This window comes from Penaeus chinensis, chromosome 19 (genome assembly GCF_019202785.1).
Source record: "Penaeus chinensis breed Huanghai No. 1 chromosome 19, ASM1920278v2, whole genome shotgun sequence".
Taxonomy (NCBI): domain Eukaryota; kingdom Metazoa; phylum Arthropoda; class Malacostraca; order Decapoda; family Penaeidae; genus Penaeus; species Penaeus chinensis.
This window is the reverse complement of record NC_061837.1, coordinates 2,987,325-3,011,324: the sequence shown is the minus strand read 5'-3', so window position 1 is coordinate 3,011,324 and position 24,000 is coordinate 2,987,325. Positions and strand designations below refer to the sequence as shown.

Sequence of the window (24,000 nt, the reverse complement as noted above, 5' to 3'; positions counted from 1 at the left end):
GATAAAAAAAAAAAAAAAAAAAAAAAAACAGCAACCTTCCCGCATCCTGGTCCTGAACAGCAGCAAGCCATCTTGCTGAAAGGGCGAGCGTGATCTCTCATACTGATCTCAGAGCAAGCCCGCCCGTGTTGAAAGAGAGGCCAGGCTTGAGTCTTTTGTTCGGGCGAGGCGGTCGTCTTCCTCCGTAAGCAAGCCTGTGTGTGTGTGTGTGTATGTGCGTGGCGTGTGTGCGTGTGTGTGTGTGTGTGTGTGTGTGTGTGTGTGTGTGTGTGTGTGTGTGTGTGTGTGTGTGTGTGTGTGTGTGTGTGTGTGTGTGTGTGTGTGTGCGTGCGTGTGCGTGCGTGTGTGGGTGTGTGTATGTGCCTCTTATTTACTTGCGTGTTTGCCTTCTGCAGCGCGGTCGCTCGTACCTCACTGGGCCTCACTCGTGCTTTTGTTCATTCGTGCTTGTGTGCTGAGCATGGGTGTATCTTTTGCAATGTGAAGACATGCATACAAAAACTCGCACACATACATACGTAAACACACACACACACACACACACACACACACACACACACACACACACACACACACACGCACACACACGCATATACATACATACACACACACACACACACACACACATACACACATACACACACACACATACACACACACATACACACACACACACACACACACATACACACACACACACACACACACACACACACACACACACACACACACACACACACACACACACACACACACACACACACACACACACACACACACACACACACACACACACACACACACACACACACACTCACACACACACACATACACACCCACACACACACAGTATATATATACACAAACACATCTATCCATACTTTCTGCCCATCTACCTATCTTTCTATCTATCAAACCAAACACAAACACACACATATACTCCAAGCTCGTCAGGAAGTGTCGACATGGGGCATAATAATCTGGAGTGACGGAGTGACGGTTAAATAAATAAGGATAAATATCGTGTATTTTCCCCCAGAAGGTTAACCCAGAGTGACCGAAGCAGAGGAGGAGTGATTGTCATGTCATGCAGCGGAATACAGTTTCCAAGAGGAGTAACTGAGCGTTTGTCAAGTGGCGAGGTTCGTGAGTGTATTATTCGGAAGACACTGGAAGTTTATAGAGAATGCAACAGTGTGTAAGTGAATGAATGAAAAAAAGCCGAAAAAAAGAAGAGGGAGAAGAAGATGATGCAAGGCAGTTTTCACGGAACGGAACAAGTGGGAAAGCCCTGAGCGGCGCCTTCGAAGCAGAACATCTCTGGAGGAAAGATGATAAAGGAAGACAAAAACAATGAGACAAAGAGACAAAAGAAGAAGAACAAGAGAACACGAAGCACGGAAGAGGAGAGCTCCGCGGGCACAGAGCCACGAGAGCGGCCGTCAAGTGTCCCAAAAGGTGTGAGTGGTTCAGGAAGCAAGAGATGAAAGCCAACACCGGGCGAGACCGAAGCCAGCGCCACCCGCGGCGCCGCGTCCTTCGGCGGGCGCGTGTTCGGCCGTCGACCGTGGCTTCGGCGGAGGTCGAGGGCGACACGCAGGCCTGAGCGGACGCGGGGCCTCGAGCGGAGGGAAGCCTCGTCTGAGGGCAGAGACACGTGGGAAACTCTCAAGGGTGGGTGGGGGCAGAACCTCAGTGCAAACAAATCCAAGTGAGCCTGTGCGGGAGAGGTTGGCCCTCGCGGAGAACGTGAGCGGGCGGCGCAGGGCGCGGGAGGGGGCGGGGGCGGGGCTAGAAGGGGAAACTAGATACTAGGTGGTGCTGAGGTCAGCCCTTCTAAAGGGGGTTGTAGTGGTGGTCGTGGCGGTGGCGGTGGTGGTGGTGGTGGTGGTACCAGGCCTCTGAGGGGCGTGTGGGAAACGGGTTGGGCGGGGGTGGGGGGTGAGGGAGCGGGGTTAGGGGTACTTACACTGGGGTTTGGTCATGGAGGGCTCCGGGGGCGCGCGGGTACGGGTGGAACGCCACTTCCAGCGGGGCTCCTGGGCACGGGTCAGGAAGTCCATCATGAGCTCCTCAGGGGTCATGTCAGGGCGGTTCTGGTCATACTTGTACTCACAGTACACCCTGCGAGGGAGAACAAGACCGAATCGACTTTAGAAAATCAGTTAAAATAATGACAATAATAAAAGAAAAAAAAATTACATATACATATAAAAAACATGCAAACCAATAATCAGAATTCATAATCTATACAAATAAATTCACAGTTGTTGTATTTTTACCTACAAACAATTCAGTATGTATGGTTTCAAATCAGCTACTAATCCATTAAAAAAACTAGGTTATCTCTAATCAACTTACCAATCGGGGTGGATAGACCAGTTCCCAGAGGTGAAGTAATCAGTTACTGGAAAGAGAGGTGTGCGTATTAGGAATTGCTTACTCAAGGAGGGATGTGCAGTCCAATATTGCTTTTGGATGATCGTTTGTTAATATTTTTCTCTTTATATCTCTGTCTCTGTCTGTCTGTTTCTCTCTCTCTCTCCCTCTCTCCCTTTCTCTCTCTCTCTCTCTCTCTCTCTCTCTCTCTCTCTCTCTTCTCTCTCTCTTTCTCCCTCTCTCTCTCTCTCTTTCTCTCACTCTTCTCTCTTTCTCTCGCTCTCTCTCTCTCTCTCTCTCTCTCTCTCTCTCTCTCTCTCTCTCTCTCTCTCTCTCTCTCTCTCTCTCTCTCTCTCTCTCTCTCTCTCTCTCTCTCTCTCTCTCTCCTCTCTCCCTCTCTCTCTCCCTCTCCCTCTCCCTCTCCCTCTCCCTCTCTCTCCTTCCTTCCCCTCCCCTTCTTACTCACCTTTCATTCCTTCCCTCCTTCTCTCTCTTCCTCTCCCTCCTCCCACCTTCCCTCCTCCCCTCACCTCCCTCCCTTCCCTTCCCCCCCTCCCTCCCCTATCCCCCCTCCCTCCCTTTCCCTTCGTCCTCACCTTTCACTCCTCTGGGATCCTGTATCGCCCTGGACAGCTCTACCTGCCCGTACACCTTATACTTGCCATAGCCCATAGGCATGGCAATCCCCAAGCTGAAGGGCGTTCCTTTCACCTTCTGAGTGAAGTACCGCTGCTGCCTCGTCACGACGCGTTTCTGTGGGCGTGGAATGGGCGGCCGGTTAGGGTGAAGTCTAGAGGGATCGTGGGCGTTGGCGGAGGTATATGGCTGTATGTGGTGTGGTTGGGTTGGGTTGTGTGTGTGTGTGTGTGTGTGTGTGTGTGTGTGTGTGTGTGTGTGTGTGTGTGTGTGTGTGTGTGTGTGTGTGTGTGTGTGTGTGTGTGTTTGTGTGTGCGTATATGTGTCGTTTGTGTGTAAATACTATATATACTATATACTATATATATAAACAAAAAATTAAATCACCATTTTTGAAACACATTGGATATTCCTTTACCATCCATCAAAACTATGAAAAAAAAAAAAAAAAAAAACACACACACACACACACACATAGACATATAAAACCCAAAACAGACTAAGCATTTCTTACCATGTTGTCCATATGAACTTTGACGGAGAAATTTGACTCGTGTTCTCGCTGGTCAATGAGGTCACGACGAAGCTGCAAAGGTCACGGAAGTCGAATTAATTTCCAATTCCCGGTGAGAGTAAGGGAACACGGTCATTCTAACCATTGCAGTGAAAATTTGAAAAAAGAGTGAAAAAAAATGGAAATCTAGTATTAGGAGTGAACTTCTAAACTACAATGAATTTAAATAAAAGGAATATATATTTTTTCAAAGAAACGTGTTAGTATAGAATTAAAAAAAAAAAAAAAGGTGATAAAGATATTATGAAGTTTTCCATACAACGGCTTTCACTGTGAAGATAAGTTTAGAGTTAGAGGAACACTTAGATATCATCGTCATTGTGAATAGTGGTTGGAACACTATCCCCCTGCCATTCCGTCAGCTGAATGCATGACCGATATTGCATGATTACAGAGTCAGGTCTTTGGCTGGTTTCAAGATATATACGAAGGGAAAAAACAAAAGAAAAAACATGTTTATTTATTGTTTATCAAGATGGATTGCGAGAGGATTAAGGGTACAGAAGGGAAGGCAAACAAAACAGGCAGAAATAACTCTTTTTGTTTTGGAAGTGAGGTTAGCCGACGCTGTTGTTGAAAGGAGGGAAACGAAAAGAAATGAAAAAACGATGAAGAACAGGAATAGTAAAACTGAAAAATAGTCCTTATGCATAATAGGATCTAGATATATGCTAAAAATGACTGCTTGAAACTGATATATATTTTCACTGATATATACATAATTGCATATCCTAAATCAAATCGTAATACAAGTGACATCTAAAAGACAGTGATATTAACTACAATTAAGTACATTAAACACCTAAATATTACAAACATAATACTTTCACATCCAGTTTTAAAACCGGATCGGCGAATCTAGCATACGTTCTAGTGGTAGCGACTGCTAGCTAGCGTTACCACCTCGATCTCGTATATAGGCGCATTTTCTAAGCTACCTAAGTGTAAAATCACACCTACGCTCACACATATAGTACAGAGCGTCTGGCATCAACACTTCAGGTTTGTTAGTTTGACAATATACACTTGTCTAGCTATTTTCAGGCTACGCTACACTTTAGCGGAACCTGCTGTTAGTGAGCGAGACAAAAAAAAAAAAAAAAGAGCGAAGGCGGTGGATGTTTGGAAATTCGTTCGGAAAAAGATTTGAAAAAGGGAGAAAAAAAAAATGTAAATTGTAAATATGAGATTTGCTTTCGTTAACTTTTAAAAATTCACTCTAATTCTTTCTCTTTTTTTTTTATTGAGCATGTAAAATGATACGGAAAAAGGAGAGGAGAAAATCCCCGTTCCCTTTATGCTGTGAATACAAAATTACTGAATTTAATTACAAAAAAAAAAAGAGGGAAAAATAGAAACCCAAACAGCTGCTAATTCAAAGTCGCGTTTCGATGGAAGATGAAACTCGCTGGTTGCCATGGTTACGAGACTCGGTAACAAGGAGTAATATAAAAGAAAAAAGAAAAGAAATCTGGCAACATGGCAGTAAAATCCACATTGATACGTCCTTTTTCCCAAACTTCCTCGACTTAAGGAAACTTGAAAATAAAATAATAATCGCAAAGACAACGTCAGAAGAAGTAAGGATACGGAGGAAGAGGTAGGATTTAAAACCAAAAAAATAAAAGCATATATATTTTTTTTTACCACAAGAGGGAGCCGTTCCGAGGTCCCCCTTTGTAACCAACAAGAGCAAACTAAAAACATAATTAAAACCAAAAATAACAAATAAAATAAAATAAAAGAACACAAGGATAGGAGCCCAATTTACTTACACCTTGGTATCAACCCGTGAGAGAAAGAAAATGCGCAAGAATTCCGCATAAAATTTGGTAAAAACGATAAGCATTTTGGATACGTCTCAAATGCCATCTTATTTTGTCCTATATCTACTATCGTCACTTCACTTGGCGTTTATGCCGCATTTATATCTTTCTGGTGTTAAAATTATGTATGAAATATCAACAATAAATTCCTGCATCTTTCGCCCACAGGTAAATTCAAGGGGGGGTGTTCAAAGCTCAAAACAATAAGGCTAAACACAAGAGAAACACAGGGTCCAGACCACCATTTTGTTGCAGCCTAGGCTATACCTTGGTATTATAATCTCTCCCTTTTGTCAGCTGCTCTCACATCATGGAAGAAGAGGAGAGATAGAAGAATATAGAATAAAATAATAACAGAACTAAGATTATTTCCCGGGTTGCTTCGAAGGCCTCGAATTCCGAAGCTGAAACTTTTGGAATTCGACACTTCAAAAGCTCAGTGAAATATGACAAAATAAAAATAAAAATCATTAAAAGACACAAGTGACACATGTTGGAAAACAAACATGTATGCCATAAAATTAAACAAACGAACAAACAAAATCAAATTAATATATGTGAATATAAATTACATATACAATTTTCGAAATGAAAAACTGTGACTAAACTACAGGCATACTTCAGTAAAAGCATGATAGTTATGTCGTAACACATAACACATGATAATATTATTATATTAAGTGTTGTGATGGGCTGTGAATGCTAATATTGATAATAATGAGAATGTTTTTTTTTTTTTTTGGTTCTTGTCAATAACATAGAAAATGATATTATAAAAAGAGTGATTTGTTTGAATGATAACAAGTTGCGGAAATGATAGCGAATTGAAAACTGTTAAACATATATTACGATATAAACACGTTTTAATTGAAAATGCTTACAAATAAATATTACTTTTTAAACATATAATCAAAAGAATCAACAGCACCAAATTTTGTGAAATTAGTAATCTTCATTAATTTTAAAAGCTTGAAAACTGCTATTCATGAAGGCTATGTGAGTGAGTGAATGTATATCCTCTTATTCAGAGGTGCGGCGACCGAGCCAAAGGTACCAATTCACGAAAAACAAAATGAATAAGAAGTATGAATAGTAAAGGAAGTAACACTATAAATGTACGATAAATAACTTATGAATGACAAGTATCGTCGTAGAATACGCAAAAGTACATGTGATTAATTAAAAAATCATGAGGTCAGGAGCGACCCGCGCGAATGATATGTAAATATGAAGCGTAACATGATGAAACACACGAATCCTTTGAGAACATGAAAGGAAATCATAAAACCACAATTTCCAAAGAGACAAACGTGGATTCGAACCGACTCACCTCCAGTAGATCCGAGTTGTTCGACCGAGGACCCGAATCGTGGTCGATCAGCTCCACCTCCGCAAAATCGACGCTGTTGTAATTGGGCTTCAGGATGTCTTGGAACTATGTCGAGCAAGGAGAGAGAGAGAGGGGGGAGGAGGGAAAGAGAGAGAGAGAGAGAGAGAGAGAGAGAGAGAGAGAGAGAGAGAGAGAGAGAGAGAGAGAGAGAGAGAGAGAGAGAGAGAGAGAGAGAGAGAGAGGTAGATGTATATAGAAATACATATAGAGAGATAGAGGTAGATACAGAGATGAATAGAGAGAGTGGAATAGAGATAGATAGATAGATAGATAGAGAGAGAGAGAGAGAGAGAGAGAGAGAAAGAGAAAGAGAAAGAGAAAGAGAAAGAGAAAGAGAAAGAGATAGAGATAGAGATAGAGATAGAGATAGAGATAGAGATAGAGATAGAGATAGAGAGAGAGCAAGAGAAAAAGAAAGAGAGAGAGAAAGCAAACACGAGCGAAAACAAGTGTCAGAAAAGAAGATAATAAAGAGATTCAGAATACAAGAGAGGAAGCAAGAAAGCGAAAATGAAAGAGCGAAAGAGAGAATAAAGGGAGGGGGGGAAAGGACGTGGGGAGAGAGAGGGAGAGGGACGTAGGAAAAAGGAACAGAAAAATCGTTTAATACGTGAACCGAACTCGGCACAGATACAACATAAGAATTAGAACATATGACTAATCCTGGTGCGCTTGCCAAAGATATAATTATACCACTGTGCTTCAAGGTCTGGGTGGAGGAGGAGCAGCAAGGTCGAATTTTAGGTCATGTAAGGTCACATTGCGCTGAGAAAAAAAGGGTTGGAGATGGGGGGGGAGGCAGGGAAAGGAGAGAGGATCAGCCATTTGATACTATCTCGTGTTAAAATCAAAAACAAAATAAGGAAAGAGAAAAAGTTTCCTTAGTATCTAATAAAATCTGTGAAAAAAATCTGGCTAGGGGATATTTCGCAAAAAATGGGGTTGTCAGGAGAAACTAACATAATTTTTTTTTTTTACAGTTAGATGACTGATTGCAAGCATTGAGGATTGAAATTAATGGGAACTAACTCTAATGCCTCATCAAAAAGAACACAACAGGTCAGAGGATAGAAGGGGTAGGGGGAAAAAGGGGGTGGGGAGTTGTCATGGGAATGACTCTAAAAAGATCTTCACTAAATTTACTGTGCAATAAAGTAACCTCTAGTATTAATGCACTTCTATACTTGTTCAAACAAGCTATATATAAAAAACTGAACAATGCTAGTCACTTTATATCATCACTATCTATAATACTGACACCGGTCTTGTTCCGGCTACCAATACATTCAAAGATACTAGTATTGGAACCGAAAAAATGGGCTTACCAATACCAGGACCAGTTTACTTGGGTAGAAAATAAGCTATTCTAACACATAAAACGGATTAAGTTTACGGGACAATCTAAAACATCTCTTTGCAGGCAATGATGTGTACGAGCGTGTGGACATAAACACGTGAGAGAGAGAGAGACAGAGAAGGGGGCGGGGCGGGAGGGGAATTTGAATCGTAATCTTTTATTTAAATTTTCCTTCGCCAGGTTTCAGGTGTTTCGGACATGCTCTCACGATTGTACACAGACAGTTACTAAGATTCAATGACTAAATTTTTACAGTACATTTTATATCATGCTTCCAGATAGACAGACGATGTAAAGAAACTATTTCTTTTTTTAGACAAATATTTTTCATCTCCTTCTTCCTCTTCTTCATCCTTTTCTTCTATAATATCTTTAACTTGGTTTCTACAAATAGTCTGTATGAATTGGCAGGATATCTTCCAATCAAACTTCTTATTAAAAATATTAATAGTAAAAATACTGCGTACATGATCCTCAAAAAAGCTTATATTTTATCTTTAAAATCCACAGTAAACACACACAAAAAAGGGGGAAGATTAATAGTAAAAAATACAAAATAAATTCTAAAAAATCATAAATAGTTGATATCAGTTGGATTATCATTATAATTATTTTGATTTCATTCTTAGAACTTTAAAAACCATCCAATCGTTCGAGGAAAAAATAATCATGTTTAATTTCATACATTGCATCCTTATCATCATCATCAATAATTACTTAAATTTTCTATCTTTCTTTCTTTTTTTCATACGTACACAGAGCTGAGATGTTTTATGAATGTCTCCGTATTTTTCTATGATTTTTTTTTATTATTAATGAGAAAAGCACGAGATACAGAGAGAGTAAGCAGGTGATTTTGCCGTACTAGAGGGGGGGGGGATGGGGTCATATGGGGGAGGGTGAACTATGGGCAGGGGGGGGGAGGGGAGGGGTAAACGGGGGAATTTGACGAGGTAGAAAATAGGGAGGGAGAGAGGGGAAGGGGGAGGGGGGAAGGGGGAGTTGTGGAGGAGGGGGATCGAAAGGAATTAGCTTTTGATTAAATATGAAAACACTGATAAACGGCGTTCTTTTTTTTTTTAGCAGCAAATATGAAGAAAAAGTGTGATAAGAATAGCCATTAAAGTAAAACCAAAACCAAAAAACAAACAAAGAAACCAGAGAGTGAGAGATAGACAGACAAACACACAGCTGGAGAAAGAGACATGTTATCATCATCATCATTATTATTATTTTTTTTTAAAGATGATTCTGAAAACTTTTGTGGTGGCAGTGATGAGCTAGTAAGTGTAAGAAGCGTCTCTCAGCGATGGGGTACAGAGTGGGTGAAATAATCAGATACATAGATAAACAAACAGATAAACAGAGCGTGTACGTATGTACATACATACATACATACGTACATACACACATGTATGTATTTGCATATTTTAGCATGTATATTTTTATATTTATGTATATGCGTATAAACATATACATATATATACATATATATATACACACATATATACATATAAAATATATATACATACATATACATATATACATGTGTACATATACACACATACATTATTCATTTATCTATTTATCTATCTATCTTAAAACAAGAGCAGCCTGGTTAAGGCGACTTCACCAGCATTCAAGATCACGTTATGAAATAAAATCTGAAGAAATAAAAGTGAGTAAGCTAAATATAGCTAAGGTCGGCATTGGTATTATGAATTTCAATTATATATATTTTTTTCCAATTTGCGTTTTTTTTTTTAAATATACTCCTTTCTTCTTCTTAATGCTAGATAAATCACTTATGATTCTATACATAAGGTGATAATAAGCAAGATAAAAATGATAAGCCAAATCAGAAACTAAATCTATAAAATATTAAAAAAAAAAAAAGGAAATTGTGAGAGAAGATAATTATAGTAGAAATTGGTGATAAAAAAAAACTAATCTAGATCGTATTAGTAAGAAATCATTCTTATTTAAAAAACCCTCATTATCAATATTGAATAGTCATGATGCAGAAATATTTGTGCAAAGTTTTAGGTTGCAAATTATGTGAAAGTTGTTGGAATTCTTTAAAGTGATTTTCATTATATACACATAATCTTCATCATTATCATTATTGCTCTAGTTGTAATGATAAAAGATATGGGTAATGATAATTACGACGATGATAGTAATTATATCACTAATAATGATAACGATAGTGGTAGTAATTGCAGTAATAATAATAATAGTAGTGGTAGTAGTAGCAGAAGTATTAGTATTAGTAGTAGTAGTAGTAATAGTAGTAGCAATAGTAGTAGTAGTAGTAGTAGTAGTAGTAATAGTAGTAGTAATAGTAGTAGTAGTAATAGTAGTAGCAGTAGTAGTAGTAGTAGTTGTAGTATAAGTATAGCAGAAATACAAGAAAAGTAGAAGTGATTGTAATAGGCGATAGTGATAGCAGTAGCAGTAATAACAAAAACAATAATAATAATAATAATAATAATAACAAAAATATCAATAACAATAACAATAATAGTAATAACTTTCATTATCATTATCCTTATTATTGTTATTTCTATCATTATTATTATTATTAGCATTATTAGGAAGCTAAAATAATTAATCTCATGATAACAAGAATCATATTAATAATAATGATAATAAGAAATGTTTGATAATGATAATATTATTGTAATTATCATTATCACCATCCCCATTATCAGTATTATTACCTTCCTCATCATTTTTGTCATTTTCTTTAATCACTTTTATTGAACACTATTAATTAACATTACCACTGTCTTTATCATCATAATCATTAATATAATTATTATACCATTATCGTCAATAACATTCATCATTACCAATTCCATATTCACAAATTCTCTTTATATATCATCCTCAAGTTAATTAATTCTGTTATGGCATCTATACTCAAAAAAGAAAAAAGAAAAAAAGAAAAAAGAATCTATCTATGAATTGATTAATATATAATTATGAAGTACTGAATTATATATTTTGTGCAGATTGTAAAGCGAGAGGAGATTCTGAGCATAAATTGGTGTTCGTAATAAATATTTAGGAAAATGATTACGGTTAAAGAATAGATTAAAAAAAAAAAAAAAACGAAAATTAAAGAAAAATGCGATGTTTATATACGTATCGAACAGAATAATGATACTAATAGTGAATGATGATAATGATGAAAAAAATATAATGATCATAATGATAATGGTAATAGCAAGAATAATAATAATGGTAATGATAATAAAAATAATAATGATAATGCTAATAGTAATAACAATAATAACACTGATAATGATGATGTGATAATGATGATAAAAACGACAAGAAAGATAAACAATAATAAGAAAATGATGATGATGGTAACGATAATAATGATAATAATAATAATAATAATAATAATAATAATAATAATAATAATAATAATAATAATAATAATAATAATAATAATAATAATAATAATAATGATTGTGATTGATCATGATTATGATAATGATAATGATAATAATGGTTAATGATAATAATAAAATAAACAATTGCAAAAATAATGATAAACAATTAACAACTGCAAAAATGATAACACAAAATACGAAGAATGATAATAACAATAATAACAACAAAAGTTATTGCATATGATTAACAAAAAAATAACCAAACAGTGACGAAACTATCTTATAAATGAATGATTTTCACTTGAATATAAAACTCACTTTTATCATAATATCAATTGCCTCTCACAAAAAAAAAGAAAAAAAAAATTATGCTTCGGAAGCAAAGGCCAGAAGCAATGTTTAATAATTACAAAAAATGTCTTCTGTTGATGGTTTTCTGGGTGGAAATATATATATATATATAAACAATTTCAAAAAGGTAAAAAAAAAAAAAAAAAATAGGAAAACTAGAAAAATTAAAAACAAAATGTTATACAAATATATAACATTCAAAAATCTAAAATCCGGTTAATGCTATTTCAGCAATGGAAAAAAAGGTTTCACCAAAAAAACTATCAATGGCATCAGTTAAGAAATCAATAAAAACAGAGGCCATGTAAATGTAAACCTTTTTAAAAACTAGCCATGTATGTCTGTTCACAAAATGGCTATGTACGTATAAGAAAAAACGGCCTTCTATGTTCTGATTTTCGGTCGAGAGAGAGAGAAAAAAAACAAAAACAAACAAACAAACACACAGTTACGAAGTGAGTTGGCTTTTTGTCTCAACTGAAAAGAAAATATACTTAATAAAATGTTCATTACTTTTTTTAGTCTTTATCATTGATGAAAAAGACTATGCCATGCTACGATTAGCTGAAAACCAAAAACCAAAAAAACGAAAGGAAAACGAAAATATCAACAGCAATTCCAAACATTAGAATGAAAACAAAATAAAAAAATAAAAGGAAAAAAAAATACGTTAGTAATAACAACACCTGTGGAGAACTGTGGAAATTAATTCTAACCATGATTGTGTTAGGAAATAAAACAAAACAATATAACATCAAAACCAAATGTTATTGTCATGGTGACGTTCAACATCATGCAGCTGGCACATCGAAGATCACCTACTAATGGTTCCTTAATGCAAAATCTGTCATTGAGATTCGAGTGGCGGGAGTCGAGACGGAGAACACAAATTTAATTCTTTTTAAAAATAAGCTACGTCGATTTTAAACAACGGAAGCAACACGGACATGAATTTAAGAAAAGGGGTAGAGGTATTTGGTCAGTTTTTTTCTTTTAAATGCAATTTTAAGTCTGGAAATATGTAAATCTGAGACACACAAGCATAGAAAAGAACGGAAGGAGGGAGGATGACTATAAGGAGAAGCGACGATCAAAATAAACGGACAGAAAAAAAGAATACAATTTTAAAAGACAACAACGAATTTACGCCAGGTAATATGACAACAATAATTTTAAGAAATCATATTTACTAATTTACAATAACAATTATATTCACTTCCACTGAACTTGTTTCTTCTGCTTCTTAAACACCACACAACACCCAAACGTTACAATAGAACCATTAAAAGGTGGTCTCTGTCCGTGCCTTCATCTCCCCTCATGTGGCAGGGCATTTATTTAGGATGAGGACGAGAAGGTTTACTAACCTCTAGACTAAAGAAAGACCGCTAAAATGGACCAAGAGTGTGACAACCATAGAAACCATATGACACAAGGATACATTGTCATTTTTGAACACACAGGGTTAAGGGTGAGTACATGACAAGGGGAGAAAACTAGAGAGAACGTGTTGATTTTGTTCCTCTAGTTTGTAAATTTGTTCTTCTTCTTCCAGTTAGACTACGTGGGTTTCGTACACGTGTGAGGGGGTAGGAGGGGGAAGGAAGGGGGTGACGTGAGGGAGGGGTGAGGGGGTTAAAAAGAAGGGGTTTTGGTGGGATTCGTGACATGGGTAGGGTGGGGTGGGGTGGGGGGGGGGTGCGAGGAAAACAGACGGAAAGGCATTATGACACGGACACAAAGTTTTTTTGTTTTTTTTTTGCTAATGACACTGTGTTTACAACCATATAGTACACAAGTGAAAACATTTTCTTACTCAGGAGAGCTAGAAAAGATTCTTAGAAGGTTTGAGGAAAATGACATTCTACATTTTAGGGAACACAGAATTTTTTTTTTTTTTTTATGTCGTGATCTGATGTGATTTTAGGGAGAGGGTTAGCTCACGTCTAACGACTGTGATGCCATCGAGCGACATAAAACATCGTGAGGGCTTTAAAAACAAAAAACAAGAACAAAAACAAAAACATATATTTTTTTTTCGTTTTTTTTTTCTTTAACACTAGCCAAATAGGAATCGACGTTGGAGTCACAGTCGTTCAGTTTTCAAACATTAGTTGAACTACGGTTAGGTCAGTCTAAAACCAAGCTAGCAGGCGCAGGAAAAGTGCCTGGGTATGTGAAGGGCAAAAGGGAGGGGTTGGTCTACTAGAGGAGGGAGGGAGGGTAGCTATGGACTACTAAAGGGGCTAAGGGAAGGTAGTAGAGGTGGGTGGGGGAGGGAAAGTCGAGGGAGGGAGGGGGGGGGAGAGGAGTCAATAGTGATGGTCGTGGAGGGAAGTGGTTAGTGAAAGAGGTCTCCGTGAGGGGGAAAAAAAAAAGAGATAGGATACAATAGTGTCACACCCTTAGTAACTGATCTAAACATCGCCACAAACATAGAGAACATGGTCTGGGTACTTCCGCCCCAAGACGCATTTTGATTATGCCGTGCCTACATGGAGAGGAAATAATAGTTGTTACCCATTTACGCTTATCTCGAGACTTCCTCAGTACCTCAGCATTTGCTTCTTCGTGCTAGGGGGAAAAACAAGGACAGAAAAGTGACAGAAAATAGAAAGGGAGTCCAAAGGAAAGTACAAAAAAAGTGATGATTATCCAGGACGAAACGTCTAATCTTAGTATTTCTAAAACATAAATAATGAGACTGAATGACTGACTATAGGGCTCATAATAGCCTATATGCCTACAAAATACTGGAGGACAAAATAGCTAGGGAAAGGCATTATAACTTATAAAATGTAGGAATCAAAAGCTATGCTAAAAATACCAACTTGATCGTAGTTGTCAATCTAAAATGGGCTTCTGCATTTAAACTCTCACTGGGCAAAAAAGTCCTATGCCTCGGTTCTCTCTTCTTTAAAAAAAGGAGGACAGAATTTAAAAAAAAAAAAAATGGTTTATAGGAGGCCAAAGGTCAACTAAAATCATAACAGGAACACTACGGGGAAGGACTTACCACCGGCCGGAGGTCTGGATGATAAAGTACGTAGCCATTTTGGTTTACCATGAAGGAGTAGCCATTGACACCAAGCTGGAACACAAACCAGGAAGTTATGTGGCGATAGATGGATGGGTAAACGGATAGATAAGTCGATACTTAAATAGACAAATAATCGAATTGAGCGATAATTAGATAGATAAATAGACAAATGATTAAGCAGAGAGACAGTTAGATAGGTAAATAAACAAATAATTAAACAGAGTTAATTAGCTAGGTATATAAATAGAGAAATGATACGATAGATATGCAAATAGACAAATAAATTGAAAAGATAGATAAATTGACATATAATTAAATAGGTAGATAATTAGAGATATAAATAGGTAGATAATCTAATAATTAACTAGATAGAGAAATAAACAGATAATCAAATAGACAAGTAAATGATAAATAGACAAACAATTAAATAGACAGAAAAGCAATTTCTAGTATCAAAAAACAAACGAACAAGGCAAATAAATTATAAAATTGCTCACAGAATCGTAAGTGAAACTGTATGTCCTATATCCTTAGAGTTTTGCCTTATACTTATGCTATATATGAATTAATTGAAGTACTTACGATACCGGTGAATTCAACTTAGAACAGGTACAAATCTTCTTTAGTTTTTGATTAGACATTAGAACCTTCGATATTAGGCTATTCCGTCTGGAGGGAAATTGTTATGAATACTAATGTAAATAGAAGAGACATGAAAAAGAGAGAGAGAGAGAGAGAGAGAGAGAGAGAGAGAGAGAGAGAGAGAGAGAGAGAGAGAGAGAGAGAGAGAGAGAGAGAGAGAGAGAGAGAGAGAGAGAGAGAGAGAGAGAGAGAGAGAGAGAGAGAGAGAGAGAGAGAGAGAGAGAGAGAGAGAGAGAGAGAGAGAGAGAGAGAGAGAAAGAGAAAGAGAAAGAGAGAAAGACTGAGAAAGACAGAAGGAGAAAGAGAGAAAGAAATAGAAAGAACGAGAAAGAGAAAAAGAAAGAAAGAGAGAAAGCGAGAAAGACTGAGAAAGAAAGAGAAAGAGAGAAAGAAAGAAAAAGAGAGAAAGAAAGGGAAAGAGAGAAAGGAAGAGAAAGAGAGAAAGAAAGAGAGAGAGAGAGAAAGAAAGAGAAAGAGAAAGAGAGAAAGAGAAAGAGAGAGAAAGGAAGAGAAAGAGAGAAAGAAAGAGAAAGAGAGAAAGAAAGAGAAAGAGAGAAAGAAAGAGAAAGAGAGAAAGAAAGAGTAAGAGAGAGAAAGAAACAGAAAGAGAAATAAATAAGAAAGAAAGACAGGAAAAAGGCCAGAAAGAAATGGACAAAGAAAGAAACAAAAACAAAACACAAAAAACAAACAAACCTATTAACAAGATTACCTTGTACGGAGGCACCAGCTTCTCGATCTCTCTAATAGGAACGTCTGTGCCAGCGACTCCAAGCAGGTTAGCTGTCCTCACCTGGGAAGTAAGACGTTAAAATGCTTTTGGAAGAACTTGTTATATACATGATCTCTGGGAATTAAAAAATGAAAAGTTTCTCTCTCTCTTCTTTTTCATTAAATCATACTGGAAAATATGAAAGCATTAAATGGCTGATAAGGAATAAAGAAATACAATATTGAAGAGAATTTGATGTCATGCTAAAGGCAAAACAATAGAATAAAAATAACTGCGTCAAACACGATATGACAAATGAAAATATGTAAGAAAAATTTACTCATGGTAAACTACCTATGCGAATATACACTGGCATATCCATAGTCCACAAGAGGGGGTAGGGGGTTGCGTTGAAATATCTAGAGGTGTTAGTGTATTATCTAAGTCAAAAAATAATCTCCATCTGTGTTAAACTTGCAGGCCCGTGCGATCTACGTCAGGTGACACATTCCAAACGAGTTTTACATGGAAGTGGGTTTATTTGGTGGCTTCAAACAAAGCAAGAATGCAAATAAGTGGAAATATTTGTAAAGAAATCAGGGTTCAAAGAAAATTTGAAAAAAAGGAATTAAAAAGAAGATACAGAGCATTAACTTAATTATAATTCACTGTGAAGGAAATGAAACGATAAAATAGCTAATGTGATTCATATTTACAGAACTTCGATTAAAAGAGATATCTCAATGTTTTTTTTTTTAATTATTATTATTGCAATGTGGGGTGACTTTGAATACATCTTTGATAAACAGTGATCCTTTATCAAATTAATTGACTCCCCGTTTATTAATTAGCCCTAAATTTTGAGAGAAAAAAAGGACAAACGACAGTGCAGTAATGACTCTTTGAGCGATATTCGAGCCCAAACAATTTAGATTTGACCACTAAGAAAAGAAACGACACGTGCTATACAGGCGTCTTGAGCTCTTGTTTTCGCTCAAACAGCCGCAGGAGAGGCAATAAACCAGCAAGATATTGCTCAACCAACCAACAAATAATAATACAATATAGAGAAAAAATACAGAATGATGTATTTTCAATTTATGAAAATGCTCTACACGACCAACTAACAAATCGTAATTGTTTACTGATTACCCAAAGTTTCTACATCACAAATATCCACAACGTTCTATTACTTAAAGCAGCTATGGTTAAAAAAAAGCTATTTTTCTACTTGTCTCTTGGTTCTGGTGTGACCACTAATAGATAAAACTACAGACAGTCTAAAAAGTCACAGACTCCGGTAACGAGAAGAGTTGGCGGGTCATTAATTAATGGTCTAAGCTGTCAGCTAATTCGCAAGTCAGTCTATGTAAACAATGGGCAGTTCTCTCCACTTGCTGCTGATCTTACATACACTGCTCCCAAATATATAAACAAAAATAGTAATACCTCAAATCTCCATGGCACTGATCAAATTCAAGTTCTTTATATCTGTACTATACAATCTCTAACATTCTACTCTCCACTGCAATTTTTTTTTTTATTAAATCTCTCTCTCTCTCTTTCGCTCTCGCTCTCTCTCTCTCTCTCGCGCGCTCTCTCTCTCTCTAGCGATATCTAAGACTTGCAGAGTAAATACATTGTACGCTATTGAGCTATCTAGGGACAGTCTTCTTAATACCTCTCTCTTCCTCTTTTCCCAAACGGCCTCATTGATCAAAACTCTCTCCGTGATGTTCTGAAGCGTCGAAAATAAGAGTCAGAAAGTTAGAGATATTGGGGGGGTTGGTGGGGGGGGTGAGGTCTCTGTCTGGAAAGTATATAGTTATTTCGGGGCGTCAGGGTTCATCAGACTGACTGTTTGATTATGATGCATCATCACAAGATATATCAGTAACCGTTGATCGTCTTTTTAGAGGTGTTTTTTGCATGGGTTTTGTTAAGGTGTTTGTTTACATATATACATACATATATATATATATATATATATATATATATATATATACATATATATACATATATATACATATATATACATATATATACATATATATATATATATATATATATACATACATATATATAAATACATTATACATATCAATATATCTATATCAATATATGTGTGTGTATATATATATATATATATATATATATATATATATATATATATACATACACATACATATATATACATTATACATATCAATATATCTATATCAATATATATGTGTGTGTATATATATATATATATATATATATATATATATATATATATATATGTATATATCTGTGTGTGTGTGTTTGTGTGTGTGTGTGTGTGTGTTGTATGTATATTCCAGTTGGTGCATGCCTGTAGTTGTGTTCATAAATGTACAATAATCGACAAACGTAAACAGTGTATGAAAATATAGGATAATAAGCAAAATAAAATTAAACAATAAGTAAAGAGAATCAGCAGAGGGTGTTGAGGCATCTAGAAAAAAGTTCGAGTGAGTGATCACACACACACGCACAAAAAGACTTATATACATATACAAAAAAAAAAAAAAAAAAAAAAAAAAAAAAAACACACATTTGCACCGTTTCAAGAATCATGAATACTAAGTGCTATACAAATATCTGCACTTCTCCATATACTGGTGCTATAATATTGTGTAAAATAGTATTGTTTTTTTCTGTTAAATGAAAACGGATTAAGCCAAAGATGGACTGAAATCAGATTAATATATGGTCGCTTGATATGGTCAAGAATTCTTCTGACTATCATACATATAAACAGATATAGAGATATAATTAAAAAATGACGCAAGAAAGAGCTATATCAAAATGTAAGCTAACCAAAAATCCAGGGGGTTGTTACGCGAAATTAAAACAATTCACGTGCTGTACATGTCACTATATACATGATTCTGTAACATCATAAAGCTATATGATCATGAATTAATAATCTGAAATCGATCCATACCACATGTATACACCTTTCGTCATGTTTCATACATAACTGGTCTTACATTAGGCATTTTATACATATATTACAACAATTCTTAAACTGTACAAAATGTAGTTTATAGCCAGGCTCCCTCATCATACATACACCATATATGCTAACACCATACACCACACATTATAACACTATAAACCTGTACCAGTGAAATCTGTTTAGTCTGAATTGATTACCTTGCAAATGCTGAACCTACAAGGAATATTGGCAACGTTAGTCGTATTACAAATACTTAAATATTCTCTTACATACCACACATCCATGCAAAATACCAGCAATGGCTGAAATCAGTCATTTAATTATCAACTTGATCAAAGTTTTAGTGATACCTGGCAAATGTTATGTGTAAGTGAATAATACTGAAACTGGTTTTAAATCATCCGTTAGCTAAAGGGGTAATAATGATAAACAACAATGGTTCAGAGAACCGATCAATATCAACTTTCATTCAAGATCATTAGGAAAATGACAGTGATTATAGATACAAAACTCTAACATCAATGCGATTGTACTTACTGAGGTTTTCTTGCGGTCGAAAACAGGAACAGAAACTGACGTCATAAGCCTGTATCCCTCGCGCAGTCCCGGCGCTCCTCGACGACCCTGTATATATGGATGTTGCGTCAGTACCCGGATGTAGGGGGTTACGGGAGTATTTTATTCTCTTTTTCAAGTTTCGACTTTTTTTTAAGCAGAAAAGTGACGTAAGGATGGGAGGTTAGATTCTTTTCTTTATAGATTGGTTGAATATATGATATATATATACAAGTAGATAATCTTTATCAACCGAAAAACTGCAAAAAAGGGGGAAAAATGCAGTAACAATGAACAAGGACAACTCTTATTACCTTCACTAATACAGCATTGGTTAACATTTACGAATTCTACAGACATCATAAGCACTTTTTATATATTTTGATTTGTTTTCCACTTACATGCGTTATCGTAAACTGCGAGAGTCAAAAGGGAATTGCTATGTTAGTAATATCTACCTTACAGCACCTAAGACTTAACTGAACCCAATATATTTATCTAAATTAAATCTTTTTAAAAGTATATCAAAGAGAGGGAGGGAGGGTCAATATATAAATATATCTTCAAAAGGTGGCTTGCTAACTGTGTTTAAAAAGCGTATATATACACCAACTAGAGCTTGCCATATTTTTGTTTGTTTGTCTGTCTGTCTACTTGCATGGGTGTCCAGTGCAAAACCCAACAACAGCTGCGCTTGACATGAATCTACAGTTAAAACTACAAAATACAAGTGCAATAAGCTTATAAACAGACGTATACACATATATATACACATCTTGAACTCATTACCAAGTATTAATAATCTTTTCGTAGAATAATAATGATGAAAACGGGACAGGGAAGTCAAAAAGCACCGTACTTAATTTCTTAAACAAGTACATGTATACAAGTACATAAAAATATATATTTAAAAAAAATCCACCTCTTTGCAACATACCAATCTTATGTCTTCATAAAAATCATCGATTTTTTGCTGTTCTCTGAGAATGCGATAGTACCAACTAAGAAGTTTGTGATCATGAATTTTGTTCGGCTTCAGAAATAGCACTTCTCGCTTCATTCGCTCGCGCTGGTGTTCAGTCATTGGCATTATAACGATTTTTTTTTTTTCAAATAAATTGTTAGATATTTTTTATTTTTTATTTTTTTTTGCGATGGTTCGTTGGTTATTTTTGTTTGAAGTGGTTGATATGGTGGCCGTTGATGTTGTTGTTGTCGTGGTTGGTTGTAGGTTGTTAGTTGATGTTGCCAAGTAAGGATTTAAGAAAAAGAGAGAAGACAAAAGAATACAAAAGGCATGCAAAACATTTAAAAAATTATAAAAAACATACACAAAAATAGCATGATTCAGACAAAACATGCCAAAAGAATGCAAAACATACATTCACAATATATATATATATATATATATATATATATATATATATATATATATATATATGTAGTAGCACTTGTCTCTTAAAAAGAAGAAAAACAAGATATGCTAAAAGTCAAAATCCAAAAAAGACAAAAACACAGAAAAAATGTCATTAAGAGTTCAAAAAAGATATTTAAAAAAAGAAGAGGAAAGGAGGAGAGGAAGGAGATTCAAGGCCATAAATAAACGAATAAAAAGGGGAATAAGGGAACGAGGAATGATTAAAAAAAAAGGAATTATTCAGTACCCTGCAAGAGCTCTGTTTTGTCCCGCACACGTTGAGCCGGGTATCGTCTTGCGCCCACTACCCGGGGTACACATGCCCACTCCCTGTTCTGCTGGATTTGTCATATACCCGGTATGCCCATAGAACGTTCGTATTCATAATATGACGTAGCGTCCACTGGATATGATCTATATATCATTAGGTAAAGTATATGTTTCCGTGAAAGAGAAAAATCTTGTGGTTGTGATATTTCTAGTATCATTATTGTTATGCTGAACTGATTCCATTAAAAAAGGGAGTTGCCAGAAGCACATTAACGACAGACAATGTGCATCTGTAACCCCCTCACTACAACACGTGTACAGCTGGGTGGTGTAGATTCATGTCACAGGGAACAGGCAGTAATAACACAATGTGTGGGGGTGTCTGTTCTAAGTCTACATGGCGTTATCTCAGTTATCATTTGCCCCTTTGATTGTATGCCTAATTTTCTTCGCATGCTCACATCCAGTGGACCAACTACCAGGCTAAGTAACTGTAAGGTGAAGATTTCTATGTTTATGAAGGAGAGAGACAGAAAAATAAATATATATATATATAATGTAAAGAGTCAACTAGAGTGATGGTATGTGTATATATAAAAATGGAGGAGTGTGGAGGGTGATCAGAGGAGAGGGAGGGAGGGAAGGAGGGAAGGAGGGAGGGGGAGAGAGAGAGAGAGAGAGAGAGAGAGAGAGAGAGAGAGAGAGAGAGAGAGAGAGAGAGAGAGACGGAGGGGGAGGGAGGGAGGGAGGGAGGGAGGGAGGGAGGGAGGGAGGGAGGGAGGAGAGGGAGAGAGGGAGGAGAGGAGGGAGGGAGGGAGGGAGGGAGGGAGGGAGGGAGGGAGGGAGGGAGGGAGGGAGGGAGAGGGAGGGAGAGAGGGAGAGAGGGAGAGAGGGAGAGAGGGAGAGAGGGAGAGAGGGAGATAGATAGATAGAGAGAGAGAGAGAGAAAGAGAGAGAGAGAGAGAGAGAAAGAGAGAGAGAGAGAGAGAGAAATGAAAGAGAGAGAGAGCAATGAAAGAGAGAGAGAGAGAGAAACAATGAAAGAGAGAGAATGAGAGCAATGAAAAAGAGAGAGAGAGAGAGAGAGAGAGAATGAAAGAGAGAGAATGAGAGCAATGAAAGAGAGAGAGAGGGAGAGCAGTGAAAGAGAGAGAAAGAGAAAGAGATCGACATAGAGAAAATGATAGAGCTAGCAAGAGAGAGACCAGGAGTGGAGAGGGAGGGTAAACAGGGGTCAGGAAATTCATGTGTATAATGTACATTTCCTTGGTTGTAACTCACGATCATTAACGTCCATCTATCCTTTCGGTATATTCGGTGGTAGTCTGTCTATAAAAAGTAAAAAAGGGGAAAAAACTCATTTCTGTTGAGAGGAAAAGGCTGGAGAGAGAAAGAGAGAGAGTGAGAGAGAGAGAGAGAGAGAGAGAAATAAAGGAAAAATATAAAGTTTTTGGAAAGATATTGTGCTGGAGAAGCGACAGAATATGGAAAGGCATTAACACTATAAGGAATCATATATTTGCCTGAAAGTTCAGTAATTCAACGGACAAGATGTTTAAGGATTTGAAAAAAAAAAAAAAAAAAATTAGGTTGTCGTTGGCCATTACAATAGTATGTATTTATTATTTTGCATTGTTTGTGTGTGTTAATTTACGTCCATGAACTTTGTGTATGTGTAGAGACTAGCATAAAAATGATGAAGGTTATACATACATGTTTTAAATATATTTGTGTGTGTGTGTGCGTAAATCATATATGATTCCTAAGTGATAGTTTTTAGAGTATTACGTAGGCACCTGACAAAGAGGGGAAAAAGCTTCCATTTAGAGATAAACTGAAGACTGGTTTATTTCGTGCAAAATTTAGCTCAGATCGATTCGACAAAAGCTTGATTTGACACACTTAAAGAGATACGATACTGAAAGAAAATAACAGAGAATGACAAAGACACAGACATCCAGACAAAGAGAAAGAGGGAAAACGAGAGAGAAATATACATATACATTTATACATACATATATGTATAATACATATGGAGAGAGAGAGAGAGAGAGAGAGAGAGAGAGAGAGAGAGAGAGAGAGAGAGAGAGAGAGAGAGAGAGAGAGAGAGAGAGAGAGAGAGAGAGAGAGAGAGAGTCAGACACGCACCGACACACAGACCAACAGTAGAAAACAGTAGAAAGTAGGCAACATAAATGAATCCTCACTGAGCACTCTCAGCGGAAAATACTAACCCTCGCTTCCCTGTTATGTTTAGCCTTCATACGCGCGGCGTCTCTGGGCGTCAGTACAAACTCTCCGTATTCCAGAAACTTCTCAATTTTCTCACTCTCGCGAATTATGTAATCGTGAGGCAGCTGTCTGTTCTCGACTCTCTTCTTGAGATTTCTATAATTATTTGTCCGGTCCATTTGTCTCTTTCTCTCGCGCAGTTCCCAAAGCCAGTCGGTCTGTTTGGGGT

At 36.5% G+C, this 24,000-nt stretch overlaps 1 protein-coding gene across 13 annotated transcripts in view; it reads right to left on the bottom strand.

Moving 5' to 3' along the window:
• Positions 1-24,000, bottom strand: part of LOC125035035 (voltage-dependent calcium channel subunit alpha-2/delta-3-like) — a 77,324-nt gene that overhangs the window by 42,058 nt on the left and 11,266 nt on the right. For 7 of the 13 annotated variants that reach the window (XM_047627105.1, XM_047627100.1, XM_047627106.1 and 4 more), the window contains exons 4-14: positions 23,774-24,000; positions 19,835-19,921; positions 16,315-16,395; positions 14,937-15,011; positions 14,474-14,494; positions 6,746-6,850; positions 5,683-5,712; positions 3,530-3,601; positions 2,976-3,132; positions 2,362-2,407; positions 1,970-2,124 (exon numbers count right to left, since the gene is read on the bottom strand). The exon at positions 23,774-24,000 is cut by the window's right edge and continues 1 nt beyond it. In XM_047627105.1, coding sequence (XP_047483061.1) covers positions 1,970-2,124; positions 2,362-2,407; positions 2,976-3,132; positions 3,530-3,601; positions 5,683-5,712; positions 6,746-6,850; positions 14,474-14,494; positions 14,937-15,011; positions 16,315-16,395; positions 19,835-19,921; positions 23,774-24,000 — 1,056 coding nt within the window. Of the gene's footprint in view, positions 1-1,969; positions 2,125-2,361; positions 2,408-2,975; positions 3,133-3,529; positions 3,602-5,682; positions 5,713-6,745; positions 6,851-14,473; positions 14,495-14,936; positions 15,012-16,314; positions 16,396-19,834; positions 19,922-20,789; positions 21,215-23,773 lie in introns of those variants that run through there. The other 6 variants (XM_047627107.1, XM_047627109.1, XM_047627112.1 and 3 more) reach the window with 5 other exon arrangements.